The sequence below is a fragment of the Mastigoproctus giganteus genome, chromosome 8, assembly GCF_048544385.1.
Source record: "Mastigoproctus giganteus isolate SK-2022 chromosome 8, ASM4854438v1, whole genome shotgun sequence".
Taxonomy (NCBI): domain Eukaryota; kingdom Metazoa; phylum Arthropoda; class Arachnida; order Uropygi; family Thelyphonidae; genus Mastigoproctus; species Mastigoproctus giganteus.
Window position 1 is genome coordinate 126377007 of NC_143582.1, and position 24021 is coordinate 126401027.

General features: G+C 36.2%; 1 protein-coding gene across 3 annotated transcripts in view; it reads left to right on the plus strand.

The window, feature by feature from the left end:
- LOC150081810 (WD repeat and SOCS box-containing protein 1-like) overlaps positions 1–24021 on the plus strand; it is a 193487-nt gene that overhangs the window by 126919 nt on the left and 42547 nt on the right. For all 3 annotated transcript variants that reach the window (XM_090379714.1, XM_090379713.1, XM_090379716.1), the window contains one exon: positions 18560–18732. In XM_090379714.1, coding sequence (XP_090235840.1) covers positions 18560–18732 — 173 coding nt within the window. The remainder of the gene's footprint in view (positions 1–18559; positions 18733–24021) is intronic.

Here is a 24021-nt window from a genome sequence, read left to right on the forward strand (position 1 = left end):
TATACACCAATGCTAGGAGTATAGTAAATAAATTTGATGAATTTGAAGTGCTGCTGAGGACATCAATGGGGGATATTGTTGGAATATCAGAGATGTGGCATCACACAGATATAAGAAATGCAGAATTGAAATTTGAGGAGTACCATGTGTACAGAGAGGATAGACAGGATAAAATGGTAGGAGGGATTATGCTGATAGTTAAGAAACGCATAAAATCTAAGGAAGTGCATCCATTTGACATGGGTGTGCAGTTGAGTCAATTTCTTTTGACATAAGCACTGGGAAAGCAAAATTGAGAGTAGGAGTGGATTATAAGCCTAATGACTCTAATGAGTACAATGAACAACTGTACGGAGAAATAGAGTGGGCCAGTAAATCAGAATGTCTTATAATGTAGGATTTTAACATCCCAGATGTTGGCCGGAACTTGTGGTTTAGTCACACACACACATTAGTAAGACTTTTGTGGTTTTATTGGATGTTGGTTTTCTACCACAGCATGTTCGAGAAGCAACTAGAGGGAGTAATACTCTTGATCTGATTATCAACAGTGATTATTCATGCATTAAGAAATCTTCAGATAAAGGAACAGCTAGAAGGCAGTGATCACAGTGTAATGATGTGGGATTTACTCAAAGATATAACTGCCATCAGCGGTAAAGGGAAGGGTTTTTGTAAAGGTGACTACATTGGACTCAGAGATTTTTTTAAATTCTGTACAGTGGGACCAACTGATGAGGTTACCAACAGCAAATTCTAATCGAGAAGCATTCAAGGAATTAATCTTGGAAGCTACTAGACAATTTCATACCAGCTAAGAAATATTTAAAGTTTAGGCCTAATTGGATGAACTACTAATGAGACTTGTGGGAGAGAAGAATAATGCATTGGATGCATATAAATTATCAGGAGACACAGAAGCCTATGCTAGATATAAGCTAGTCTGTAATCAAGTCACAAAGGAGGTCAGGCAAGCAAAGGCAGATTATCAGAAATCTTTTGTAAAGGATGCAAAGAAAAACAGCAAAAAGTTTTTTGGTTATATATACTCTAGAAGGAAGGGGATGAATCAGATTGGTCCACTTCATATATCGATGGTTCGACTGTTGATTATCCTGCTCAGGTAGCTGACAAACTGAATGAGTGTTTTGCATCTACATTCACACATATGGAGATATTTAGAGAGAGAAATGCCAGAAATTTATCAAACTCTTTCAGAGTGCTAAATGATTTTGTAATAACCGAGAGCAAAGTGGAGGAGAAATTGTTGAAGTTAAAAATAAGAAAACCACCTGTAGTGGATAGAATCTATCCAGTTATATTAAAGGAGGCAGCAAAGGAATTAAGCAAACCCTTAGCCATAATTATGAGAGCTTCCTTGGACTCAGAGGAGGTCTCCTATGGAGACCTCCTCTGAATCCAAGGAGACAGATTTGCACACATCCAATTCACAAAGAGAATCAAAAGGTGACACGAGTAATTACAGACCTATTAGAGTAACTTCTGTTCTGGGGAAATCAATAGGTGCACTGGTTGAAGAAGCACTGCAGGATCATCTAGACAAGACTGCAATTATAGTCCAGACTGTAATAACAGCATGGGTTTGTTAAAGGAAAGTCTTATCTGACCAATTTGATTGGATACTACGGTGTAGTCACAAAGGAACTGGATGCAAAAAATAATTTTGATACCATATACTGAATTTGAATTTTAGGAAAACTTTTGCTTCTGTTGCACATGGAAGACTGCTGTACAAATTGGAGCCGTATGACATTAAGGGCAAGATTCTGCTATGGATAAAGAGATGGTTGAGTGGGACAAAACAGAGAGTGGTAATCAGTGGACACTGCACTTCGTGGACTAATGTTATTAGTGGAGTCCCCCAAGGTTCAGTGTTGGGCTCATTGTTGTTTTCTGTATTTATCATTGATATTGATGAAGGCATATCAGGCTTAATGTCCAGGTTTAGAGATGATACAAAGGTTGGCAGGGTTGTTAATGACAGTATGCTACTGCAACAGGATCTTGAAAAATTGAGCAGATGGGCTGAGAGGTGGCAACTGAAGTTTAACATTGACAAATGAGAAGTACTGCATATGGGTAGCAGTAACATACTAACTGTGCAATACTGCAACAGGGAAGTGGAGAGTGAAAAAGACCTGTGGTAATTGTGCAGTCAGATATGAAGTTTTCTGAACGGTGCAGAAAGGCTGCAAGAGTAACTCATGTGGTCTTTTCAATGATATACAACAATTTTCCTAGCAGGGATAAGGAGGTGATTATCCCCTTGAATAAGACAGGGTTGAGGCCACCCTTGAGTACTGCATACAGGACTGGAGGCCTCATTTTAGGAAGGATATAGTGCTGCTGTAATGAGTACAGAGAGGGCAATGAGATTGGTGAGTGGAACAGAGTTTCTCTTACTAAGAAGGCTTAAGTTCTGCAGATTGTGCTGTCTGGAGACTACGCACCTGTGAGATGATTTGATTGAAGTGAGCAATCAGACAATTCAAGGGTTGAGCAATCTCAATGCTTTTGGTAGTCTTCCTCTAGCTCAGATTACACATCTGAGGGACCGTAAATTCAAATTGAGGAAAACAGTTGTAAAATAGATGTGCAGAAATTTGCTTTTAGCCTTCAGGTGGTTGATTGCTGGAACAAGCTTCCATCTGTCAATGTGGAAGTTTACAGCTTAAATAAATCCAAGGCAGAACTAGACAAGCTTTTGGAGGAGTGAATGGTGGGTGAAATGAGAAGGTTTTTGTTTGTTTTTTTTTGGCTGAAGTGGTATAAGCTGCATCTTATTTGATGAATTTCAGGTATTGCTCAAAATATCAAAGGCAGATATTGTTGAGATATCAGAGATGTGGTGTCACACAGATATAAGGAATGCAGAGCTGGAATTTGGGGAGTACAGTGTGTACAGGAAGGGAGAAGGGATTATGCTATTAGTTAAGAAACGCATAAAATCCAAAGAAGTGAAGCCAGTTGACATCGCTGGACAGTGCAGTGTCGAGTGAGTTTGGTGTGACAAACATTGGGAGATCAAAATTGAGAGTAGGAATGTGCTATAGGCCTAATGACTCTGATGAGTATATAAGAAACCGTACAGGGAAATAGATTGGGCCAGTAAATCAGAGAGTCTTATAATAGGGGATTTTAATTTCCCAGATGTTGACTGGAATTTGTGGGTTGGTCACTCACACACTAGCAAGGCTTTTAAGGATTTATTGGATGATTGTTTTCTATATCAGCATGTTCAGAAGGCATCTAGAGGGAGTAATACTCTTGATCTGATTATCAGTAGTGATTTTTCATGCATTAAGAATCTGCAGATAAAGGAACCACTAGGTGGCTTTGATCACAGTGTGCTGAAGTGGTATTTACTCAAAGAGGTAACTACCATCGGGGGTAAAGGGAAGGGTTTTTGCTTTCGTGAAAGCGACTATGGTAGTCTGAGACAGTATTTAAATTCTATACGGTGGGACCAACTGATGATGAAGACACCAACAGCAAATTCAAAATGGGACGCATTCAAAGAATTTATCTTGGAAGCTACTAGGCTTTACATACCAACTAAGAAATATGGTTCAAGGTTTAGGCCTAAATGGATGTCAGATGAACTAATGAGACATGTGGCAGAGAAGAAAAATGCATGGAATACACATATAAATTAATGGGTGACATGGAAGACCATGATAGATATAAGCTGTAAGATATGGTCTGTAACCAAGTCACAAAGGAGATCAGGCAGGCAAAGGCAGATTATGAGAAATCTTTGGCAAAGGATGCAAAGAAAAACAACAAAGAGTTCTTTACCTATGTAAACTCTAGAAGGAATGGGATGAATCAGATTGGTCCACTGGATATTGATGGTTCAACTGTTGATGATCCTGCTCAGGTGGTTAACAAACTGAATGAGTATTTTGCATCTACATTCACACATGAGGAGTTATTTAGGGAGGGGAATGCCAGAGGTGTATTAAACTCTGGCAGTGAGATACATGGTTTTGTATTAACTGAGAGGAAAGTGGTAGATAAATTGTTGAAGATAAGCATAAAAAAGGCACCCGGGGTGGATGGGATCTATCCAGTTATATTAAAGGAAGTAAGCAAACCCTTAGCCATAATTATGAGAGCTTCTTTGCACTCAGGGGAGGTACGTATGGACTGGAAATGTGCAAATATTACCCTAATTCACAAAGGAGGATCAAAGGGCGACACAAGTAATTATGGACCTGTTAGTTTAACTTTTGTTCCAGGAAAATTAATGGAGGCATTGGTTAAAGAAGCACTGCAGGATCATCTAGACAAGACTTCAGTTATAGCTCGGAAACAGACTGGTTTTGTTAAGGGAAAGTCTTTCCTGACCAATTTGATTGGACAAAATGATGTGGTCACAAAGGAACTGGATGCAGGGAATAACTTTGATATCATATATTTGGATCTTAGAAAGGCTTTTGATACTGTTGCAAATGGAAGACTGATGAGCAAATTGGAGCAGTGTGGTATTGGAGGCAAATTGCTGCTATGGATAAAGGGATGGTTGATTGGGAGAAGACAGAGAATTTTAATCAATGGACACTCCTCATCATGGATTAATGTTATTAGTAGAGTCCTTCAGGGTTCAATGTTAGGTCAATTGTTGTTTTCTGTATTTATAAATGATATTTATGATGGTATATCAAGCTTAATGTCCAAGTTTGCAGACGACACGAAGGTTAGAAGGGTTGTTAAGGACACCAATGACAGTACGCTGCTGCAACAGGATCTAGAAAAGTTGAGCAGATGGGCTGAGAGGTGGCAACTGAAGTTTATCATTGACAAATCTAAAGTACTACATTATGGGAAGCAGTAATCCCAGAGTAACGTATCAACTCTGTGGTACTACACTGACAGTGGTAGAGAATGAAAAGGACCTGGGGGTAATTGTGCAGGCAGATATGAAGTTTTCTGAGCAGTGCAGACAGTCTGCAAGAGTAGCTCATGGTGTCTTGTCAATGATATACAGGGATAAGGAGGCGATTATCCCCTTGTATAAGGCAATGGTCAGGCCACACTTTGAGTACTGTATACAGGCCTGGAGGCCTCATTTGTTGGAATGAGTACAGTCAGTCCTCGTATAGCATGATAGTTGTGGTCCTAGAAACCCTCGTACAATGCAAAATCGTGCAATATAAACAACAGGCCCTATGGGAAAAATAGGGTTAGGTGCCGACCACCCAAGATTGAACACACATTTGTAACCAAAACTTTACCAAACACAATAAATAATCGTAATAAAATACGTAAGTATTTTATTATGACTATTACGTAATACAATATTGCTAATGCTTTTGTTTCTATCGTAAACAAACTTGTTTTTTGTTTGATTTTGTATCCAAACAGATGACATCCGTTCCATCTTTTCCAATTCTTTGTGTCTTAATCTAATGGATTTTAATTACACTTTGAGTTGTTCCTGCTATCAAAGTTGTTTTTATTTTCTCTGCATTCTTTGTAATTCTCGGCATTGCCTCATTTAGGTCTGTAGCACGTGCAATATCACATGGTCTTTCATTTCGCTCAAAGCGTTTCACAATTTCATATTTTTTCTCTGTCAAAAGAAGCAGACTGGCCATAAGCCTTACCGGGGAAACCCCGGTGGGCTGGAAGCCGGTGTGATTTTGGCCATAAACCATAGTATGAGGCCACTATAATTTTCCCGGGTAAGAATTTTTGATCCAGTCCGCCTCTGTTTATCGATATTGCTTTTCTTTTTCTCTCTGAATCTGCAGTGTCTAACCAGGATGCTTCCTTTTCACACCTTTTAAGTATTTTACTCATTTTTAGGGAATAAAGCACAATTACAAAATGAGGAGGCACGTTTGATACACATAAACAAAACTGTGCACGTGTAGCAACTGAATAAACAACACCATAAAGGCAGAGATACACTAACACCTAGCCGACCGGGCTAGCCGAGTGGGTAAAGTACCTGCCCGGCAACCCAAAGGTCGCGGGTTCGATTCCCGCCTCGGGCTTGGATCAAAGTACTGCAAAAACCTTGGGAGGTGCAATATGGCCACAGAAGCCGATGCGCCAACAACTACCAAATCAAAAAAAAAAAAAAAAAAAAAACACTAACACCTCACATTTCACTAAAGCACATTTCTAGGGGTTACTACCAGAAAACAATAAAAACAATTTCCAGTTGCATTCCTGCTAGTGGAATCTGTTATAAACTGGTAGTAAACTCGATCTAATTGCATTTGCAATTATACCGATAGCTGGAATTGTGCCGGTTTTTACGTTATTATGGCGAAATGTGTTTCCTCTTCACTGATATAAAAAACATAAATACATTTTCAGAATGTTATCTTCATTCCTATTGTGTTGCAATTGGTTGGGGTGATTCCGCGTTCGACTGCCATTTCTTGTAAACACAAAGGCGAATCGTGCATAAGCGAATTCGATTCGTGTTATATAAGATATTGTTCCCCTATTTATAAATCGTGTATGATCGAATTCGTGGAGTGTAAACACGTGTTATACGAGTACTAACTGTACAGAGAAGGGCAACAAGATTAGTGAATGGAACAAAGGGTTGCTCTTACGAAGAAAGGCTTAAGTTTTGCAAATTACAGTGTCTGGAGACTAAGCACCTGCAAGGTGACCTGATTGACGTGTATAAAGCCTTGAATGGGTTGAGCATGCTCAATGCTGATGGGATTCTTCCTCTTGCTCAGAATGATCACCTGAGAGGGCATAAATTTAAATTGAGGAAAGGCATATTAGGATAAATGTGCAGAAGTTTGCCTTTAGCCAGCGGGTAGTTGGTTGGTGGAACAGACGTCCATCCTCTGCTGTGGAAGTTGATAGCCTAAATAAATTTAAGGTTGAGCTGGAGAGGTATTTGGAATGAATGGAGCAATGAAATGGGTGCAGGGTTTTTTTTGGATGATGCTGCATAAGCTTGCTTTCTTGCATCATATGCCTCTATTAATGGTAATGCCAACTGCTGTTAGAGAAAAGAGTGTTGCAAATGTTGAGGCATTAATCCTTGAAGATCATCTTATTATCATCAATGAACTGGCTGCATTGCTCCAAATTGTTGTAGGGTCTGTGGAGAACATCATCCATCAGCAGTTACATATGAGTAAAGTGTCTGCTAGATGGGGTCACAGACTTCTGATCCCATACCAGAATGAAAGGATACAATGTGCACATGAAATGTTGTCAATGTGCCAAGAAAAGCATGATGAGTTTTTTCATATCTAGGCACCATGGATGAAACTTGGATCCATCATTATGATGCTGAAACTAAACAAATGTCAAAACAGAATCACTCTCTCCCCCCACCAAAAAAAAGCAAAAGTGCAACCAAGTGCTGGCAAGGTGATGCCGTTGATATTTTGTAATTAGCGTGGTGTAATACAACAAATCACATTCAGAAGGGTTGTACTGTGATAGCAAAATATTATTCCAACCTCCTCGTAAAGTTATGTTCTGCTATAAAATGAAATAGATGGGGAAAGCTGTTAAAAGATATGCACCTGCTCCATGATAATGCTCATTCTTCACATACTGCAATGAGGTATGCCCATGAATATTTGTTTGAAATATTCCTGTGTCCTGCTTATTCCCCTGACCTTGCACACCCTCTGATTTCTTCCTCTTTCCTCTCCTGAAGTCATTTCTTTGTGGAAAACATTTTATTGCTGATGTTGAGGTAATTTCTGGTGCCAAGTCATGGTTTGAAGGACAATCAAAGAACTTCTACAGAAGAACTGAAAATGTATTGAGAGGTAGCAAAATTATGTAATTTTTATTGGTGACTACAGGTAACCCTCGTATAACGCAATACCTATACAACGCGGTTTCGATATAACGCAGTTTATAAATTGTGGCTATCCTTGTATGACACAGTCATGGTTTCGATATAACACAGTTTATAAATTGTGGCTATCCTTGTATGACACGGTCATAGTTTCGATATAACCCGATCTACAAATTGTTGTATCGCTTCTTTTCACACACTTTATCACGCAACTTAAAAATCAAACTTTATGTTCGTTAAATTTATGTCTGCTCGTATAACGGGTGTAGTTGTCAGAACCGAATTTATATAAGGGGAAACATGCAAGTACATACATACATACATATTTTTTTGTGTAGTGACAGTTTTTTACCTTATAAAGAGTTAATTGTTGCACAAGTAGTTATAAATAGTGAATTTATTCAGGGAATACCCCTTGGCAAATAAAAAATTTATTTTTTATAGTAATGGCCACCAAAACTGCAAAAGAAGGAAAAAAACCAACATTGAAAAGAAAATTCATTTCACTCCAATAAAAAATTAAAATCTTGGATCGGTTGAAAAATGGAGAAAAACAAGGAGTTGTTGCAAGGACTTTGAATTTAAATGAATCATCAATTCGTACAATCAAACAAAATGAGCAGAAAATCAGAGATAGTGTTATTGCTGGGTCAGCAATAACTGCAAAACGCGGTGCTCATGTACGTGATATTTTAATGGAAAAAATGGAGAAATCTCTAATGGTTTGGATTTACGATTGTACTCACAAGAAAATGCCTTTGGGTGGAAACTTTAAAAAGCCCTCAAAATTTATCACTATTTAAAAGAACTTGAACAAGATTTTTCAGAAGAAAGCTCTCATCATGAATTTTGTGCCAGTAAGGGCTGGTTCGAAAATTTTAAAAAACAATTTTCTTTGCATAATCTTCAGCTCGACGCAGATGCTGCCCGAAAATTCCCAGAATAACTTTTAAAAATCATTGAAGAAGGTAGATATAGTGCAGACTAGGTATTCAATGCAGACGAATTTCGGTTAAACTGGAAAAAAATGCCTAAATGCACTTATATATTGAAAAATGAAAAAAACAGCTCCTGGATTCAAAGTTTCTAAAGACAGAATTACTCTACTGTTTTGTAGTAATACATCAGGTGATAACATGACAAAACCAATGTTGATTAACTGATCTTTAAATCCTCGTGCTATGAAAGCGATTGACAAGTCCACCCTCCCTGTTTATTGGAGAGCCAACAAAAAGGCATGGCTTACAGCTAGCATATTTGAAAATTGGTTTGTTAACTGTTTTGTGCCTGATATAGAAAGATACACAAAGAAAAAGAATATCGACTTTAAAATTTTACTAATTTTAGATAAAGCACCAGGGCACTCGAAAAATGTAACCCATCCAAATATTAAAATAATTTATTTTCCGCCTAATATAACGTCACTTATTCAACCCCTTGATCAAGGGACAATTTCAACATTTAAAGCGTATTATATTTGTCAAACATTCAAATTAATTTTGGAAAAAATGGAATCTAATCCAAACATGACACTGCCTCAAGTGTGGAAAGAGTTTTCAATATTTAATTGTATAAAAATTATTTCTCTATGTGTAAAGGGGTTAAAACCCTCTACACTGAAAGGTTGCTGGAAAAAAATATGGCCTGGTATCGTCCTTAATCAAAATTTCGTACCTCCTGTGGATGCTGAACTAAGTCGTATAACAAACCTGGCACACATTTGTGGTGGTGAGGGATTTTGAATTAATTGATGAAGAAACAGATTTAAATGAAGAGGAATTGGTTCAATTAATAGAAGACGGCAAACCAAATACAAATGGTGAGGAAATTTCTACTGAAGATTCTGATTGTGCTGAGTCCGTTAAAGAGTTCAGTCTAAAGAAATTAGCAGAGCGATTAAATTTGGCACAAAAGTTAGGAAGTTATTGTACGGATAATGATCCCTCAACAGAGCGGTCGGAAAAATTCAAAAGACAATTGGACAGTTGTTTAGCTTCATATTATGAACTTAATAAAAAATTGCAGCATAGTGGTAAGTAAGGTCTTACCGACTTTTTGATAAGAAAACCAGCTGAAGTACCCAGTGAGAATTATACAAATGATGTCGAAGAGATTTCAAGTGATAACAACATACAAAATGTTTTTTCGGAAGACAATAATGATGATTAAAATATCCATTTCTTTAATTTTGAAATTTATGCATTATGTGCAATGTAATTGCATAAATCTTTTACATAATGCATAAATTTTTTACATAATTTATGCATTATGTAAAATTTCTAATTTTTATAATTTTATATTACTGATATGTATCTGTTAAATAGTTAGTTACATGAATTCTTGAATGAATAAAATATGTTTTTGTTGAATGTCATTGTTGTTTTTATAATTAAAAAAACACTACGGAACATAACCCTACATTTTATATGAAACATGAACCTCATATAATGCAATTTCTATGATGCGTGATATATCTGAAACCTAACGTCCGCATTATACAAGGATTACCTGTATTTTGAAATTGGGTAATACACAGTGTTTGTTTCAACCTTCTTCACAACTACTTGCAAAAAATAATTTTGATATCATATATTTGGATTTCAGGAAAGGTTTTGACACTGTTGCTCATGGAAGACTATTGTACAAATTGGAGCAGAATGATATTAAGGGTAAGTTGCTACAATGGATAAAAGGATGGTTAAGTGGGAGAAGATAGAGGGTGGTAATCAATGGGTGCTACCCTTCGTGGACTAATGTTATTAGTGGAGTCCCACAGGGTTCGCTGTTGGGTCGACTGTTGTTTTGTATATTTATCAATGATATTGATGAAGGTATATCAGGCTTAATGTCGAAGTTTGCAGATGATACAAAGGTTGGCAGGGTTGTTAATGACAGCAGTGGCAGTGTGCTACTGCAACAGGATCTAGATAATTTGGTCAGATGGGCTAAGAAGTGGCAACTGAAGTTTAACCTTGACAAATGCAAAGTACTGCATATGGATAGAAGTAACCCCCAGAGAAACGTACCAACTGTGTGGTACTACACTTAAGGTGGTAGAAAATGAAAAAGACCTGGGAGTAGTTGTGCAGTCAGATATGAAGTTTTCTGAGCAAAGCAGACAGGCTGCCAGGGCAGGTCGTGGGGTTTTGTCAATGATATATAGGAATTTTGCTAGCAGGTGATTGTCCCTCTGTATAAGGCAATGGTCAGGCCACGCCTTGAGTACTGCGTGCAGGTCTGGAGGCCTCATTTTAGGAAGGATGTAGATTTGCTTGAGCATGTACAGAGAAGGGCAACAAGATTGGTGAGAGAAATGAAGGGATCCTCTTACCAAGAAAGGCTTAAGTTCTGCAAATTGCAGTGGCTGGAGACTAGGCACCTGAAAGGGTTGAGCACGCTGAATTCTGATGGGATCCTTCCACTTGTTCAGATTACGAACCTAAGGGGGCATAAATTCAAATTAAGAAAGGACAGATGTAGAATAGATGTGCGGAAATTTGCCTTTTGCCAGCGGGTGGTTAACTGCTGGAACAAACTTCCATCTGTCGTTGTGGAAGTTGATAGGTTGAATAAATTTAAGGAGGAACTGGACAGGCATTTGGAGGGAATGGTGTGATTTTTTTTTTTTTTTTTTTTTTTTGGCTGATGCATAAGCTCATACACTTGCTTTCTTGCATCATATGCCACTACTACTACTTCTAGGTGAATACAAATCTTTTTGAACCCCACCTCATATTAGCAAGCAGTAAGCTAAAGTTAAAAAGTGTTAATCATTTTCAGGTTATAACATTATACACTTACTTGTAGTTATTAAATTCTTGAAACTTGAACATTAAAACCTCAAAGAAACCTACAGAACTGAAAATACGATTTTTGAAAAATAAACAGCATTAATCTCGTGAAGCTTCACGTGTATAAAAGATGAGTCAATTTCAAAGTTTAACAGGTACTATTCAGTAGTACTTGTGAAAGGGTCAGATAAAGGAATAGTGCAACTCAATGAAAAAAAAAAAATGCCTATGTACCCTGTATGCAGAAAGGATGTTTATGTGAAAACATATTTGGGAAAATCAGAACCATTTTAAAATCAAACAGCTAGAACCAAAGTTATGAATGATGTAACATTTTATGCTCATGCCTGCTACTTACTCTACCAAATCAATGTTAGTGACTGAGTTAGCACCATTTTGGAAGTGACATAATTTGCATCATTTCCATTTCACATTTTCATGGCAAATTGGTTTTGCTTCAGTCCGAAATTTAGTAGGTGCCACCAAAGATGTTTTCCCATCAAAAAGTGGTGGGTAGGATTAAGTATCATATTGTTTGTTAATAGTAATGATTGATTGATTGTATATGGTCTTTTGGTGTTTCTAGCTGTGTTTTGAAAATGTATGCTAATAGTGGAAAATTACTAACTTGAGAGGAGATATGGTGATCTACACTTTAGAATTATCGAAATTGGCGGAGAGACTACACCACCACTGAATTAATTATACAATCACTTGCGTGATTGTATAATTAATTTGGTGGTGGGAATGGTCCCTTTTAAAAATATTTTGGTGAGTAATGATACTTCAATGATACTATAAGTAGGGTGGTTCCCCCTCCAAATGGATTAAAATCTAAAGCTGATTGGCATGGGGGACCCACGGGGTCCTATTAATGATTTATAAAGCAGCTTGTAGAGACAGGAAGGTTGTTAAGCCCACTATATAAGGCAGTGGTGGGACCAAACTTGAAATGTACAAGTGCATTGCTTCATGAATGCATATTTGCATTCAAGAAGTAGTGAATGTTTCAATTTCCCCTTAACAAATCAGTGTTGTGATAGTCTTATGGCTCCACTCATATCAAGATGAACTTGCATATCTTCCATAACTGTTTGCTTGGTAACTTAGTCCATGCTGGGTTAAAATGCAGGGGAATTTGAAAAGTTCATGGGCTGAGTATGAAGGGTTTATTTGAAGAGTGTGATAACATATTACTTTTCAACATAGTCTTCTTTAGAGTCAATACTTTTGCCACCAATGCTGCAATGCATTGAATCCAGCTGCAAATAAAATTTTCCCTTGGACCTCTAGAATGCATCCACTATAGCAGTGATGCCACTGTCAGTGGGAAAAATTATGCCAGCCAGGTGTTTTTTTCAAATTAGGAAATAGGTAAACATGAGGGATGATCCAAGTTTTCAAAGCCACACTTATGCATTGCAACCATGGCAGGGACAGATTTGTGAACAGGTTTTGCTGAGTTTTCCTCAGCATTTATCATTGGTGGTGTCATGCAAATGCCTTTTTAGGTCTACATAATATGCTCCCGTAACTGTCCAGCCTTTCCGAAGGTAATCCACTAGCAACACTCCATCAGCATCCCACAAACTAATGCCATTACCTTGCCAGCAGAGGGAACCACTGTGGCTTTATTTTGAGGGGAAGGGGGAGAAGAGGTGTGTTTCCACTGTTTGGACTGCTCCTTTGTCTCTTGCTTGAAAGTGATGAACCCACATATCATTCATGATTGGATTTCCTTGAAATCCAATCATGAACAACACTTGTTCGATTTTGATCTGCTGTCAACAACTTTGGAACCTCATTAAAGTAACTGTGTGGACAAAGTTAAAAGCATTGCTAAATTCCGAAATTGTTTTGTATTAGTAGTGGCAAATGATTCAAGAAAGCAAGCTTATACAGCATCAGCTGGGGGGGGGGAGAATCCCATTTTACAGCAACCGATGGAAATTTGTTCCAACAATCAACCACCCACTGGCTAATGGCAAACTTCCATTCCATACATCGATCCTGCAACCATCCTTCCTCAATTTGAATTTATATCCCCCCTCCCATGTGTAATGTGAGCAAGATAAAGGATCCCATCAGCATTGAGCCTGCTTAATCCATTCAAAGTCTTAAACACTTCAATCAGATCGCCTCACAGAGGCTTAGTCTCTGGACGTTGGTGGTGGGTGGACTTAGTTTGGTTTACAGCCTGCCAAGATGTACCTCTTATGGAGAGCACATCTTTGGTGAGCCCATTACTTCTTTTGGACTTCATTGAATTAAGTCAGCTAACATGGATTCTTCTTTCTGGTGGAATTTTTAAGTCAAACTTCAGCAATGTGCACTTTTTATAATTGATGGACTGATGGCGATTTAGTGAGCTTCCTATCTGACAGGGTTATAGTTCCTGTGTGTTTTTTACTGGACTAACTGGATCTGTGTTTTAAATATATGTATTTATGTATATTGCATAAGTGGATTCATGTATCTGTGTTTCTAAGTAGAGTATTATGATATGACGGGAATACCAGTTTTTGGCAGGGAATGCCTAGTATAATAAATAAATAAATAATAAAAATACCCTGAGTGTATTACTACACAGTTTGTACATTAATCTGGAATTACTGCAGCCCATATTCAGTACCTTGTATTTGTCAATGTTAAATTTCAATTGCCATTTCTTGCCTCATCTGCCTAATTTTTCTAGATCTTGTTGCAGTAGCTTACCTTGATTACTCCTTAACCACCCTACTAACCTTTGTATCATCTGCAAACTTAGACATTAAGGCCTGATATACCTTCGCCAGTATCATTAATAAATGTTACTAGTAAAGGTGAAATGATACTATATTTATAAATAAAAAAAACAATAGTGAGCCCAGCACTTAGCCCTGGGGGACCCGACTAATAACATTAGTCCATGAGGAACAGTGTCCATTAATGACCACTCATTGCCTTCTCCCATTCAGCCATCCCTTTATCCATAACAATAACTTGCCCTTAATGTCACATTGCTCCAATTTGTGAACTTGTCTTTTATGTGCAGTAGTATCAAAAATTTTCCAGCATCCAGTTCCTTTATTACTGCATCGTAGTATCCAATCATATTGGTCAGACAAGTTCATGCCTTATGAAATCCATGCTGTGACTGCAGTATAACTGCATTCCTGTCTAGATAGTCCTACATTATTTCTTTATCCAGTGACTATTATTTTCTCTGGAATGTAATTTATGTTAACAGGTCTGTAATTACTCCTGTCACATTTTGATCTACCTTTGTGAATTGGTGATATAGTTGCACGTCTCCAGTCTCTGGGGACTTTCCTTGAATCCAGGGATGCTCTCATAATTATGGCTAAGGGTTTGTTTACCACCTTTTACAACAGATAACACTGTTTCCTTCAGAATACCATTTCAAGCTAGATGTCCATGTATTGCATTCTTAGTCATCTCCTCCATCATTTTCCCTTCCACTGAAATCAGACCGACTGGTCTGTAGTAACTCACTTTTTTTTTCTTATAGCCATCTTTATGGATTAGTAATACTTTGGCTTCTTCAGTTAAGAGTTATCTTTCCCATGTTCAATGATATTCTCGTAAATAATGGTTCATTACACATTCTTGCTGTCTCTGTCAAAATTACTGGGTATATGCCATCAACACAAGGAGCCTTGCTTGTCTTTAGGTTAAAAAAAAAATTCTAATAAACAATCTTCTGTAATTCAGTATCTATTTCATACTGCTCTACTTCACTAACAGTTTCTCCTTGTCTTGAAGGACCTTTTGTTTGTAAACATCAATAAAAATTACATGTTGAATTCATCAGTAGCATCAGCTGGGTCATCTAAGACTTTTGCATGCCCATTATGTGAAGGTTTGATCTGATTTGTTTTCCTTTTCTTTGTATTCACATATGTAATAAACTTCTTGTTCTTTTCTTTCTTAGCTAGTGATTTCTCATAAGCAGCTAACTAACTCTTTCTAACTAACTAACTTTTTCAACATCTAACTTTCTAACTAACTCTTTCAACATCTACAAGTTGATCTTACAGATCAACTTGTAGATGTTGTCAGAAAGAGTTAGTGAGACTGATTTTATAAAACGATGCAGTAGCAGCGCACATAACTTAAATCAGCATGTGGGTTGAACCCCCTTTACAGTACAAGAGTAATCACAATGCTTTGCATTCAGTTTGTGTTGTGTTGGCAAACACACACAAACTGAATGCAAAAAAAGACTGCATCATAAAAAAAAAGAGTAGATGAATATCAAGCAACATTGTGCCATCAAACTTTACATCCAGAATATTCTTATTCCTGATAGTTGAGAAGTTAAGAGAGCCTGCTATTCATTATTAGCAGTGAGCAGTCAGAGAGGAAATTAGCTTTCATTTTGCATAAATCAGAAAGCAGATCATAAGAAAGAAGCTTACATAGAAAGCCTTTGTGCCAGACCCAAATGAAATCCTTAGAAGTTTGAACTCCTTTAGTTCTTCCCCACTTTTCATGTGATTTATCCAGAGATGGTAGTATCTTGGCATAATCCAAGCTGTCACTAGTTGATTACTATTGATGCATTGTCTATTGGTGATTTTTAATCAGATTGGTGGATCACAGATTTGTCCATTACTTTGGAAAGAGTTAAGTACAATAGGCATTAATTGTATGGGAGGGATATGTGATCAATTTTAGATACTGCCAGGATATGAGCAAATTTCCATTCAGAACAAAAAAAAAAAAACACCAGTGGAATAGCAGAATAAAAAGATAACACGTGACATAACTTGATCTCTAACTCCAGAGATCTAGCTTTAAGGACAAGTGGAGAAATGCCATCAGGCCTCTGCATCAAGATTGTTCATGATTCTCTGATTTCTTTCTGTTAGGAAATCAAGTAAACCATTAAATGAAACATGTTCAATATAAATGGAGAAAATTTATTAAGATCATGAGTGCCAGAGTTATAAGAAAAGTAAGAATGCCAATAAGTCAGCTTTCTTTTAAGATGAAGTCACAATAGAACCATCAGAATTAACAGAGGTAGGAGTATGGACAGACAGAAGATGCAAGTACCATTTGAACAGAAGGCAGGTTTCTTACTTGTAACTTTTAAAACCAAATTTTATTATTAATAACTTATTTAAAACTGTTGTTTTCTCTAGTGTAGGTAGAAGGTGAAGCTGACGATTTGAATACAAACCAATTGCAATATTCTGTATTCTTATCCTGAACAGCCTTAGAACAATTTTTGGAAAACAATGATAGTGGATTGGAGAAATAGTTTAGTGTAGAATGAGAAATAAACGATTTCATTCATAAAAGAATATTTGCAGTGACATGAATGATCTGAGTAAATATTAGGATTAGGAGATTTAAAACAGTTGTCCAGACATGAAAGGATGTAAGGAAGTGAACTTTTTTTGCATCACTCAGAAAATGAAATAAAAAAAAAAAAAAAACAAAAAAAACTCCCTGATTGCTTATATTATTCTCATTGCCAGAAATTGCCCATCCATTTCTGCCTTAAGTATTGCCAAAATTTTCTACTTCAGCCACCGTGGAGGATAATTTATTCAAATTATCTACCAACCATTTTCCTGAATATAAACTTCACAAGTTGCATTTTATATTACTCCCTAAGATTCTATATTTATATTCCCATGTTTTTATGCCACTTACCAGTAAGAAGATACTTCTCTCATTAATCATTAATTTTATCTGTACTATTCTGAATCTTATACACATGTTGTAATGCCAAAGGTAGAGAATAGTAATGGTTCAGAGGTCCCATTGGAGAAGAAAATATCACTAAGTGTGATCTTAGGTACACAAAGAACAACAAAACATTCACTGTGTACTCTGAAGGATTGTTAGTGATGGAAACATCAAGATTGTTAGGTGTGTTAGGATTATCTGGTATTCCAGTAAGTAAATGAAGAAATTGTTTAGGATCATTAGTAATAACAAAAACATCACAGTCTATACTCTCTAAGTCAATAATAGCTAAAAACTTTAAGCCATCTGGAACTACAAGCATTAAATCATCAAGGAAAATTACTTTACAGTTGAGAAAGTTAGATTGCAGAAAATTGAGTTTCAACGAAAGTGAAAGCTCTGAGTGCTTCATCAAGTTTGGAGACCGATAGGGACAACAGATTAATTTGATGAAATGGGTTAAAGAAAATTTGAACCAAAGAAGGTCAAAAAAAAAGGAGCCTCCAGATTAGGAAGTCTTTAATGAGCAATATCAGAGTGACATTTGCACAAATACACTTCAAAAGCAAAAGAATCGGGAGCAAATAATTAGGACAAATGAGATGAGTGGTTGTTAAATCATCCAATAATTAGATTCCCTCAGAAAAAGTGGTGATGCTTTGCGGATTTTAGGAAATGATAGATGTTATGTTAAATTCATAAAATAGCTTATGATATTTACAATTACATAAAAGACAAGTAATAAAGAATTATACCTACCTCTGATACTGATTTATCCTTCAAAATTGGCACCAAGATTTCATATCAATTCTGAAGTAGAAAATGCCTTGAATTAATCATTCAGTTGAAAAAATACTCACTCCTACTTACTCAGAATTACACAAACAATAACTTTACCACAAATTTGCAAAAGAAGGATATTGGAAAACAGTAAAATTTTCCTCAAAAACAATCTGAGCTGAGAAAAGAAACATGTCTGGCATTGCAGTTAGTGCATACATAGTCCCCAAGTTACTGATCACAAGAGAATTCTAAAAAAATTTAAAAAAAGTGTTTTGCAGGAAACTTTTGTTTTCAATATAAACCTCTTCTTTAATTAGAAATATGAAACATAACGTAGCTCATTCTTCATATTACTTATTCAGTATTGAACTATATTTTATAATCTTTTATGGGCTTTCCTTACTAAAAGTCTATTTTAATAGAGTTGATTTACCCTCATTAAGTGTAGTGCTTTTTCTTTCAGGCTTATGTTTGGAGTACAAAAACTTATATATTAAAATTGAAACTTGAAGGTCATCACCATGATATTGTGGCATGTGACTTTTCTCCAGATAGTTGTCTTATAGCTACTGCATCATGGGATACCAGAGTGATACTGTGGGATTCTAGTACTGGTAAAATGTTAAGATCATTTGGGTATGTAGTTGCAATGAGTAACATAACATATTTTTTTGTTAAATTATTTTTTTAATAAACTTTATAGGTAACTTCAAAATGTATGTTATGCTTACAGAATACCTGAAATTACAGTAGAACCAGTTAAGATGTTATCTCATCTAAAAAGTCAGATTGTTTGATTCTAAGAGATATAAAATAATAAAGTGACTCCCTCATAAGTCATTTCCCCACTAAGTTCAAATTGTTTACTCTCTTGAAAATAACTTAAGAGAACTTTACTAATCTAAATTATAATTTTGGAAATTCTTTCTTTATTTAAATTATTATTATTATTATTATTATTAGCTATATGGTGCAAGGAAGCCTGAGGCTTATGCTGCACCAGCAAAAAAAAAAAAAAAAAAAAACCATTCCTGAGAGAGAGAGAGAGAGAGAGAGAGAGAGAGAGAGAGAGAGAGAGAGACAAAAGGGAATAACCAAGAAAGAGAAGAATGATGATATCCAGCTCAGGACCCTGAGTGTGCCATGCCCATGCTCACCAGATGTAAGCCCCTGGGGTGACCTACAGAGTGAATTTCCTGTTTAATAGGAAACAGATTACGTTTTTAATTCATATTGAAATTTGTTTTCAAACCTAGAAACAAAAAAAAAAAAAAAAAAAACAATTAAAGCATATTAAGTAAAATAATTTCAAATCAAAGTAACAGATATGTAACCTAAATTTAATATTAATTCACATTGAGAAATAGAAATGAAAAATTCATGTAAAGTACCAAACTAACCACCATTCTCTTTTGCAATAAAATTTGAAATCATCAATTCAAAAATTTTTTCATACAATAGACAGAAAATTCTCTTGGCATGGATATCTGAAAACTTGACCTCCTCACATGTAAATTCTAACAGAATTACAAAAAAGTAGTACTTTTTCAAAAATGAGATTGATTTTTCATTGGGAAGCTTAGAGATCCCACCCAAGAATGAGGTTTTCACACAAGGTTTCTCTTAAGAGAATTTCACTGTATACCTTTCCAAAGAAAGATACAGTACATGGTAAAATATATATAATTATATTATATGCTTTGTTAAAAGAAAGGTATACAGTATAATTATCCATATTCAAAAGACTGATATTGTTGAATAAAATTGTTATTTACAAGACAACTATGTTTTTGAAGATCTGCAGGTCTATTTTTAAAGCAAATACATTTTAAGTTACTTTTTAAAAAAAAAAACATTTATTTATATCCAGTCTGCACAATAGATTTATAGGATCTCTAAAATTCATTTTATTATCATATTAATGTTCACTGGGAGACTGAGACAGGTCCTTCTATTAAATAATTCCTTGATAAATTACCTTTCACAAACAACTTCTTGATATGTAACCTAATTCATTTAAAGTGATTGGATGTAAAATTGGTTATGGCATCTTCTTGAGATTTCAGAAATTACAGATAACAGAATTTCAAGGAAAAATATCTGTTGGCATTCTCTTCTAAAAATTGATATCAAAAAGATCACTTTGTAACTGCTTCATGTTATATGTTATTCATGATACCAACAGCAAATTCTAAATTTAAAGAATTCAAGGCAGTAAACTTGGAAGCTACTAGGCTTTTCATACTAACAAAGCAATACTGTTCAAGGTTTAATCCTAAATGGATGTCAAATGAACTAATGAGAATCGTGGCAGAGAAGAAAACTGCATGGAATGCATATAAATTATCAGGTGACACAGAAGCCTATGGTAGATATAAGCTAGTAGTAGTAATAGTAGGAGTCGTGACATGTGATGTAAGAAAGCAAGTGTATGAGCTTATGCAGCATCAGCCAAAAAAAAAAAAAAATTTACAAAACAAATCCCTCTAAATCCCTTTAGTCTACAATAAAGTCACAATGGAGGTTAGGCAGGCAAAGGCAGATTACGAGATCTCTTTGTCAAAGGATGCAAAGACTTCTTTATTTATGTCAACTCTAGAAGAAAGGGGATGAATCAGATTGGCCCACTTGATATCGATGGTTCTGCTGTTAATGATCTTGCTCAGGTAGCTAACAAACTGAATGAGTATTTTGCATCTACATTCACACATGAGGAATTTTGTAGAGAAGTGATGGCCAGAAGTTTGTCCAACTCTAATAGGGAGCTAAATGACCTTGTAATAACTGAGAGGAAAGGGTGGGAGAAACTATTGAAGTTAAACAGAAGAAAGGCACCTGGGGTGGATGGGATCTATCTGGTTATATTAAAGGAGGCGGCAAAGGAAGTAAGCAAACTCTTAGCCATAATTATGAGGGCATCCTTGAACTTGAGAGGTCCCCAAGGAGATGTGCAAATGTATCCCTGATTCACAAAGGTGATCAAAGGGTGACACAAATAATTACAAACCTATTAGTTTAACTTCTGTTCCAGGGAAAATAATGGAGTCGCAGGTTAAAGAAGCAGTACAGTAATTCATTTTCAATGTGACTAACCACCGACTCAAAACTGCATATATGCCTTTATTTAAAATAAAATAAAAAAAACTGTACATTGGAACCGGAAATGGTTCCAATGTACAGGAAGTTAGTAGTGTTCATGTGTCGTAATGGACGTTGCGGACCTGCTGGGATATATATATATATATATATATATTGTGGATAACTCGTAACCATCTCAGCTGATAAAGGCAGCTGTTGCTGCCAAAAGCTATTGTATAGTGGTTTTAAGTGATTTCAACCTTTAAATTTAAAATTTTTAAAATTATAATCAGTGATTTCATATTGTAATATACACTTTCATTTTATTTTACTTTATTTTGGCTTTGTTTTAATTATAGTATAATGCAGTTTTGAAGATTTTATTTTATTTTATAGTGTTTTATTGTAAATAAAGTTATATATGCAGTTTTTAGTCAGTGGTTAGCGACATTGAAAATGAATTATCGAATTCCTGACTCCAAAGGCCTCTTTAATGAAGCAGTACAGGATCATCTAGACAAGTCTGCAGTAATAAATCAGACACAGGATGGGTTTATTAAAAGGAAGTTTTGTGTGACCAATTTGATTGGATACTATGATGTGGTCACAAAGGAAGGTGATAAATAAAAATAATTTTGATGTCATATACTTGGATTTCAGGAAAGCTTTTGATACTGTCTCACATGGAAGAAAGACTAATGAACAAATTGGAGCAGTATGGCATAAAGTGCAAGTTGCTACAATGGATAAAAGGATGGTTGAGTGGGAGGAGACAGAGTGATAATCAGTGGACACTGTTCTTCGTGGACTAATGTTATTAGTGGGCCCAATATGGAACTCCAGGGTTTGGTGTTGGACCCATTGTTGTTTTGTATATTTATAAATGATATTGATGAAGGTATATCAGACTAAACATTGAAGTTTGCAGATGATACAAAGGTCGGCAGGGTTGTTAATGACAGTATGGTACTGCAACAGGATTTAGAAAACTTGGGCATATAGGTTGAGAAGTGGCAACTGAAGTTTAACATTGACAAATGCAAAGTACTGCATATGGGTAGCAGTAACCCCCAGAAAAATGTACCAACTGTTGGTACTACACTCAGGGTATTGGAGAATGAAAAAGACCTGAGTAATTGTGCAGTCAGATATGAAGTTTTCTGAGCAGTGCTGTCAGTTTTCTAAGCAGACTGCCAGAGCAGATCATGAAGTCTTGTTAGTGATATACGGGAATTTTTCTAGCAGGGATAAGGAGGTGATTATCACTTTGTATAAGGTATTGGTCAGACCTCACTTGAGTACAGCGTACAGGTCTGGAGGCCTCATTTTACAAAAGATGTACCATTGCTAGAGCGAGCACAGAGAAAGGCAACAAGATTGGTGAGTTGGAACAGAGAGGTACTCTTAGCAAGAAAGGCTTAAGTTCTGCAAACTGCCAGCATCTGGAGACTAGGCACCTGCAAGATTAATCTCATTGAGGTGTATAAGATCTTGAATGGTTTCAGAAGGCACAATGCTAATGGGATTCTGCCTCTTGCTCGGATTATGAACCTGAGGGGATATAAACTCAAATTGAGCAAAGGCAGTTGTAGAATAGATGTGTGGAAATTTGCCTTTCACCAGTGGCTAGTTGATTGCTGGAAGAGGCTTCCATTTGTCATTGCAGAAGTTCATAGCTTAAATAGATTAAAGGAAGAACTGGACAAACTTTTGAAGTGAATGGATGGGTGAAATGGGAAGTGGTCTTTTTTTTTTTTTTTTTTTTTGGCTGATGCCGTATAAGCTTGCTTTCTTGCATCACATGTCTCTTCTAATGCTGATGCTGATATGTTAAAATAAAAGTGCACACTGTGGATTGTTTGTTGACAGAGATACTGTTACACTTTCTTTGGCTTTACTTGATCTGGCAACAGAATTTAAAAGAAAAATATCTGCTGGCAAGCACTAAACTTTCAAAAATGGTATCTAATGGAAAACTTTGCAGCCATCTTAGGTTGCAAGCTCAAAAAAGGGCATCCTGCTCATAACAAGTATTTTTTGAAAAGCTTGCTCTTACCTTCTTCTTTGTATATTTGATGCTTTCAGATGGCAAAATTTCAAAGGAAAATATTGATTGCTCCACTCCATGCTATAAACGTTCAAAACTATGTGCCAATTAATAATGACTTTTCCACCGAAAATAGTTCAAAGAAAAAAATTAGCACTACTTATAATAGACTGGTGTGTGTCTTTTACATATTGTTGCACATTTTCTTTGACATGCATTCACAGTTGCCATCTCTTCAAAATTCCAAAGGAGAGACTCCATATTTTTGATCCCTTCCCCTGCTGACAATCTTAACAGTTTTTTCTATCTTTTTCATAGACAAGATATAGCTATGGTTGTGCCAGTAAATTCAGAATCTTATTAAAATGCTACAAATTTGTGCTTAATTTTGTGTTCTCTCTCTCTCTCTCTCTCTCTCTCTCTCACTCACTCACTCTCTCTCTCCCACTAGTTAATGAATTATCTGTCAGGTATGCTAGGCTACATGTTCTGCAAATCTATGCTAGCATAAGATTTGCAGAATGTTGACACAAAAAAAAAACTGCTCTCATTTCACTCCTCCATTTGTTCCAAATACCTGTCCAGCTCAGCTTAGCCTTAAATTTATTTAGGCTATCAACTTCCACAACAAAGGATGTAAGTCTGTTCCACCAACCAACTACCCACTGGCTAAAGGCAAACTTCCGCACATCTATCCTACAACTGTCTTTCCTAAATTTGAATTTATGCCCTCTCAGGTGATTACCCTGAGCAAGAGGAAGAATCCCATCAGCATTGAGCATGCTCAAACCATTCAAGAC